The following is a 7,145-nucleotide window of genomic DNA, read 5'->3' as shown; positions in this document are numbered from 1 at the left end:
TAGTGAGGCCCGTGGTGTCCAAGGATGTCTTGTTTTTCAGGAGCTACTGAGCACAGTGACATTCCGGTCTAGTGATGCAGCCCACACTCCTTCCTCGCTCTTCTTCCCTGTTCTCCTTCTCTCCCTCCTCATTCACTTTTCCCTATATTGGCTTTTTAAAGCTCCCCTGACAGCTGTTTGAATTCCCACCAGCTTTGTTCCCTCACACCAATGGGGGAGTCATGGTTTTCTAGAGGGTATGCATCCAAGAGCTGGTGATAAAGACAGATTAGGGAACACCCTCAACCCCAAAACACATGCACACTTGTTTGAGTGAACTCTTGCTCACYCATACAAGAGTGAACTTCACCTGAAGCTAGAATGCTAGACTAAACAAACTTCCAAACAGTCTTCCTCCTTTGCTTACCAGTTAAAACAATAGTTTTTATTTGACAAATTCAGGTAGGTCCCTTCCCGTTTTGTTCCGTTTGCTTCAGTTTAACAGAATCAGCGTAATGAATATGCTCATGGTTGCGATGTCAGAGCTCACTCATTCTCCCCTTCACACATCCAACTCCAAATCAACTTGAATGCCTATAGCTACTTGAGTGGAGCTGAAAGGATTAGATTGGTGTAAACATTATGGCAAATTGCACCAAGCCATTCAGAGATACTGGTTGGTCTTTAACCATACATAACTAATACATCCGTTTAGATCTCAATGAAGTGCCTAGGGGGGTTATGCTATTGGACAGCAGTCAGAGGCAGAAGGATGATAATATAAAGTGCATACAGAAAGTATTCAGAGCCCATTATTGTTTTTCCAAATGTTGTTACGTTACAGCCTTATTCTAAAATTGTTTAATAGTCCCCCCCCCCATCAATGACAAAGCAAAAACAGGTTTAGAAATGTTGGCAAATGTATAAAAATAAAACAACTGAAATATCACATTTATGTATTCAGTCCCTTTACTCAGTACTTTGTTGAAGCACCTTTGGCAGCGATTACAGCCTTGAGTCTTCTTGGGTATGACGCTACAAGCTTGGCACACCTGTATTTGGGGAGTTTCTCCCATTCTTCTCTGCAGATCCTCTCAAGCTCTGTCAGGTTGGATGGGGAACGTCGAGGCACAGTTATTTTCAGCTCTCTCCAGAGATCTTTGATCGGGTTCAAGTCCAGGCTCTGGCTGGTCCCCTCAGCGACGTTCAGAGACTTGTCCCGAAGCCACTCCTGCATTGTCTTGGCTGTGTGCTTAGGGTCGTTGTCCTGTTGGAAGATGAATCTTCACCCCAGTCTGAGGTCCTGAGCCCTCTGGAGCAGGTTTTCATCAAGGATCCCTCTGTACATTGCTCCATTCATCTTTCGCTCGGCCCTGACTAGTCTCCCAGTCCCTGACGCTGAAAAACATCCCCTCAGCATGATGCTGCCACCATGATGCTTCACCGTAGGGATGGTATTGGCCAGGTGATAAGCAATGCCTGGTTTCCTCCAGAATTAAAGCTTGGCATTCAGGCCAAAGAGTTCAATCCTGGTTTCATCAGACCAGAGAAACTTGTTTCTCATGGTCTGAGAGTCCTTTAGATGCCTTCTGGCAAACTCCAAGCGGGCTGTCATGTGCCTTTTACTGAGGAGTGGCTTCCATCTGGCCACTCTGCCATAAAGTCCTAATTGGTGAAGTGCTGCAATGATGGTTATCCTTCTGGAACATTCTCCCTTCTCCACAGAGGAACTCTGGAACGCTGTCAGAGTGACCATCGGGTTCTTGGTCACCTCCCTGACCAAGGCCCTTCTCCCCCGATTGCTCAGTTTGGCCGGGCGGCCAGCTCTAGTAAGAGTCTTGGTGGTTCAAACTTCTTCCATTTAAGAATGATGGAGATCACTGTGTTCTTGAGGATATTCAATGCTGCAGAATTTGTTTGGTACCCATCCCCAGGTCTGTGCCTCAACACAATCCTGTCTCGGAGCTCTACGGACAATTCCTTCGACCTCATGGCTTGGTTTTTGCTCTGGCATGCACTGTCAACTGTGGGACCTTATATAGACAGGTGTGCCTTTCCAAATCATGTTCAATCAATTGAATTTACCCCAGGTGGACTCCAATCAAATTGTAGAAACATCAAGGCTGATCAATGGAAACAGGATGCACCTGAGCTCAATTTTGAGTCTTAGAGTAAAGGGTCTGAATACTTGTTAAGGTGTTTATTTTGAATACGTTTGAAAACAAATCTAAAAAGTTTTTGCTTCATCATTATGGGGTATTGTGTGTAGATTGAGGACAATTTTTATTTTGTCAATTTTAGAGTGAGGCTGTAATGTAACAAAATGTGGATAAAGGGAAGGGGTCTAAATACTTTCCAAATGCACTGTATGCATTGAAGGACAGTTCTTACCCTGTGACTCAGCTCTATGCTCTCCAGTATCACCGAGTAGAGAAGACAAGATAATCGTATTGTCACAGCAACCTCCTGTGCTCTGCTATTGAGGCAAACAGGCAGGAACATCAGGGGACTGTTTGCTTACATTAGAAGTGATTGTGCATGCATTTTAATAGTGGTACACATTTTTGCTCTGACTACATGGACCCTGTTTTAAGGACCATTTCTTCATGACCCTTACCCTGCTCAGCCTCAACACCTGTTAATTTTKAGGGCCCACTAAGCCCATCTGAAGCAGAATGGCAACCAAGAACTGACAAATTGAAATTGTCAGCCATGCAGACTTCAAACCAAATATCACTTTTAGGGAAAATTAATTTAGGTCTGCATTAGATTTGACCATATGACCAAAAAATTGCTATCCCCCTCCAACCGCTTGTCATGTTGGCCACTCCCATCAATTTCACTTACTAGCTTCCGTAGAGACTGGGGCAGATTTTCTGTGAATCTGTACCTTGAGTCTCGATTGAGCCAATTTGCCCCCTTTAGAAAYGTAATCTGTCTGACATTTAATATAAGTGCATGCAATCTGTAGACATTGTGCTACTTCCAAAAACAGGCTGGTAAATATTTTGTTTTTAATATCAGACGTCTCTGATCCCTCAGAGGATGACCAGCACTACACAACGTAGTCTGGGACAACAAGAATACCCACAAAGCGAGGAGATGTTTTTTTATGTCCTTTTATTGGTAGTAAAAGTAGTTTGGTCATCTAGTAGAGGCGCTGAGGCTTTCCCATGGTGCTTTTGACGTAGAGGGCACGGACATTCTGCCAGTTCTTCTTCAGCAGAGACACCAGGAAGTTAACTGCCAAGTGGATGTTGTAGACCAGCTCCTCCTCGGACATCTTCACGTGACCCACAGCCACTGCCAGACACAGCACCTTAAATAGAGTGGCGAGGAGATTGGGTCATGTTACACTGGCAGGTAGCCTAGCGGTTAAGAGCATTGGGTCAGTAACCGAAAGGTCGCTGTTTTGAATCCGCGAGACGAATAGGTAAATAATCTGTCGATGTGCCCTTCAGCAAGGCACTTATCCAGAGTGACTTACAGGAGAAATTAAGGTTAAGAGTGTCTGCTAAATGCTAAAATGTAAATGAACAGGCGGATACATAAATGCATTGATCCTACAGACTGCATGTATCCATCATGTAACATCTGCAATAAAACTACATATCTGGCACCAGACCGATTCATACCTTCTTCATCTGGAACTTGATGGTGGATTTGACCTCATCAACCTTGACGTTGAGGTTCTCGTTGTGGGTGAGCAGGGAGGGGAATTTGCCAGCCTTGTTGAGCCCAGGCCCCAGGATACGAGGGATCTGTTTGATCAGCGATTCCGAGGCCAGGAAGGCATCATACTTCTTGGCTGTTCGGGCAGAGATTAGAGTCAAGAACAGAACTATCAAGACCCAGACCTTCAGGACAGGGGAAATGTAAGACTCATTTAAATGCGGATAAACAGTAGTAAGACCTAGACAGATCATAAGATGGACTATCTGGAAATGACTTGAAGCACCACTCACCCAGTTTCTTGACCATTTTCTTGTTCTTGTTGAGTTTCTTGAGGGCCTCAATGTCCATGTGGGGCAGCTCTGCAGCCTTGGCCTCGTCACAATGCTGCTGGTCTCCCAGGATGCACACAGAGAACTTGGGCCTGGGGGTGGTCTTCAGTCTATAGGGGCAATTCAGTACAGTTGACAACCATATGGCACACCAGTAAAGCTCAACCACATAACGCAGGGGCTTCACCATATGGCCATGCTAGAATGGACACGCAACTAAAGAGATTCTAACCCGTAGCCCTTTCCTGCAGTCAATGACCAAAACTGCCCTCTGGCCTCATGGCTGGAATGTTAATATTTTTCCTAATTTTAACATTAATAAAGACATTAAAGACAAGAATCCAGTGTTTCTACATCAAACAGTTATTATATTTCAGTCTTCTGTGATGTATATAAAGTGTAATATTGGGATGCAAAATCAAAATTGAATAGATTAAATATATCTTACATGGTACATGTTTTTTTATGCCCATAAAACATATGTGAGGTGTATACTTTTATGTCCATTTTTTAATGTAATTTGTTTAAGACTACCAAAAATCACTTTGACCCTGATTTAGTCGACTGCAATAAAAGGCTAAATCTAACGTTACCCAATCCTTCCCCAAACCTAAATCCTTAACGTTACACCACTAGCTTATATACTTCCTGACTAGACAATAGTCACTTCCACCCTTCAACATTGCCATCCATTGACTCCCCAAAATGGATGAGATCCAAACCCAGAGGGACGACTTGTACCAGAGAAGAGTACTCTGTAGTCTTACCAGAACCACAGACCAGCTTCTCTTCTGGACTGCACCAGCAACACCATTACCTAAAATGGTCGGCTCGAGTGTGGGCACAAAGACCCCCCCCCTTGCCTCCCCTCATGTTTTAAGACCCAGGGTAGGGGTCCGTCCGCTGGTTCCCTCCCACAAGGCGAGGTTCAGTCAGACTACCCAGAACACTTCTGCACCATCCGTCCCACAACAGCCCTGCTATTGGAATTTAGTTTCTGTATGAGTGAGTGTGTCAGAGATTGTACATTACTAGATAAGTGTGGATCTTGAGTGTGCATAAAGAGGACTGGGTTTGAGCCAGTGAGATTTTAATGTCCAGATCAAGGGGCCGAACCAGGCCCGTTCACATTCAGGACTAAACGGGGCAGACAGGCAGAAGGATGGGTGATACAGGAAAGAGGCCAAACCTGACTGTGCCAGAGAAACGCTTGTCCTTCTGGGGATCGTAGTTCTTCAAGCTGATCTGGAGCTCTACAGACTCTGTGAACCTTTAGGAAGACAAAGCACACCAATCAAGATCATCACTGAGATTTACCTAAATTAGGGATTGTGACATAACATGCATTATTTTATTAAAATGGCCAAACCAACGTGCAAAAGTTGCTAATGGTACACTAGAGAAAGGGTCTTACTTGCGTGGCTTGGCAAGAGATCCCGCCTGGACCTCCTTGACCACCTCATAAAGCATATCCCTGGATACCTTGCTGTAATTAAACACAAAATGTCATTGAGTCAGAAAGCCGATGTCAGTGTACATAATTATACATAAATGTTTTGGCAAATGACTAATTAATTAATATTTGCGCCCCCCCATTCCACTGAACTGACTTGACGCCATAGCAGGTTCCCGATAGTAGTCGACAAACCGGTAGACAATCGAGTACTTATAAAAGCCAGTAAAATGTACAAATCACAACTATTACAACATTAACAATAATCCAGTTATGTACGACACTACTTAATTCAGTTCGGAACATAAACGATTACGATTTCATGTCAGATGGATGTGGATTTGACCGTAGTGTTAGCATTCAAGCTAGTTGCACTATGGCAGAAGTTAACTACTGTAACTACACTCCACACACTGCTCATGAGGTTCAAAGTGAACACGGTTATACTGCGGAGTTAGTAAGTCTTAAACTGATGACTGACAACAATATAACATGTCTGACTTCTTGTTTTTTTTTTTACTTGTGATTTCCTCTCACCTCATATTGACGGTACTGCTCTCACGCGACAAAGCATTGAAAAGAAGGAAGCAGGGGCAGTCCGTCGCAAGTTATAGACGTATTTCCGTGACGTAAATTTTGCGATTCCAGGGACGGCCATTTTTGTAGTTTCTCTCGTCTAGCCTATTTTATGAAATCAATATATGGATTTAGACATGTATATCACTTGCAATAACAATATGCTAGCTAAAGCATGTGAAAATACTATACATAAGCCCTATAAATAGTATTTTTTCGTTCAGTATCTTAGACTTTCAAAGACATAAAATAACAAATAAAGTATTTAGTCATAATGTGGCATTGGAGGCACAGTGAGATATTTATTACTGAACTGTGACTTGCCTTGCCCATGTGATATTTTATAAAATCCAATGTCCATTTATAAGACAAAGTAGAGAACAGGGGACGCTACACTGGTAAGACTGATGCCCTTAGGCTACAGCGACAAGCGAATTGATGAGAGACTTGTGTTAACACATAAGCCATGTCTATCATCAATCATAACACCCCACAATTGTCACAATGCCTGTAAACTAAGTGCTTATGCACTAACTTTTACAGTCTCACATTCCTATTCCCATTCAAATGCAGTGGGGGGCTATAACAGTCTGATGTCAGGTTAGGGTTCACAGGAAGAGTGACACTGTATGTAGTGGTCCACCCAGACCCCCCCTCGGTGGGCTCCATTCAAGTTCAAGTTTGATTGAACTGATCTGTATGTAGGCTGGATACCGCAGCCTGAGCCAAGCCTGTCCGTGAAAAACAACGGCTGGAGGGTCAGCAAGGTCTCTGGGGTGTGATTGTTGAGACGCATGGCCTCGCTCACTGGGTTCACACACACCTCAAAGGAAACGCTGTCTCAGGAAGGAAGCCAGGGGCCCGCCAGGCTGTCCAACACATGACAGTCGATACACACAGACCTGACCCATCCCGTTGTAGAGGATTGGTTATATTTACCTTGCTCTCACACATGCACTAAACTTATAAAGTGCACTACTTTTGACCAGAGACACTTTTTTGGGTTGATGTTCCTTGACATTACGATATAAACAGGTGTCAAACATTTAACATATGAGATTTTATCCAATAATTGAAAATGAGAACATCACATGTAGTCGAACAAGTAAGAAGAAAGCAGAAGACATCAAAAG

At 43.6% G+C, this 7,145-nt stretch overlaps 1 protein-coding gene across 1 annotated transcript; it reads right to left on the bottom strand.

The window, feature by feature from the left end:
• Window positions 1-2,979: 2,979 nt before the first annotated feature.
• Window positions 2,980-6,063, bottom strand: LOC111970369 (large ribosomal subunit protein uL1). Its single transcript, XM_023997062.2, has 6 exons — window positions 5,974-6,063; window positions 5,398-5,469; window positions 5,173-5,253; window positions 3,945-4,093; window positions 3,615-3,787; window positions 2,980-3,298 (listed from the first exon to the last, which is right to left on the bottom strand). The coding sequence occupies exons 1-6, from the start codon at window positions 5,976-5,978 to the stop codon at window positions 3,128-3,130; spliced, it is 651 nt and encodes a 216-aa protein (XP_023852830.1). The 5' UTR covers window positions 5,979-6,063; the 3' UTR covers window positions 2,980-3,127.
• Between the last annotated feature and the right edge of the window lie 1,082 nt (window positions 6,064-7,145).

This window comes from Salvelinus sp. IW2-2015, linkage group LG11, assembly GCF_002910315.2.
Source record: "Salvelinus sp. IW2-2015 linkage group LG11, ASM291031v2, whole genome shotgun sequence".
NCBI lineage: Eukaryota > Metazoa > Chordata > Actinopteri > Salmoniformes > Salmonidae > Salvelinus > Salvelinus sp. IW2-2015.
Note: the sequence above shows the minus strand (reverse complement) of the source record. Positions and strands in the feature narration are given on the sequence as shown.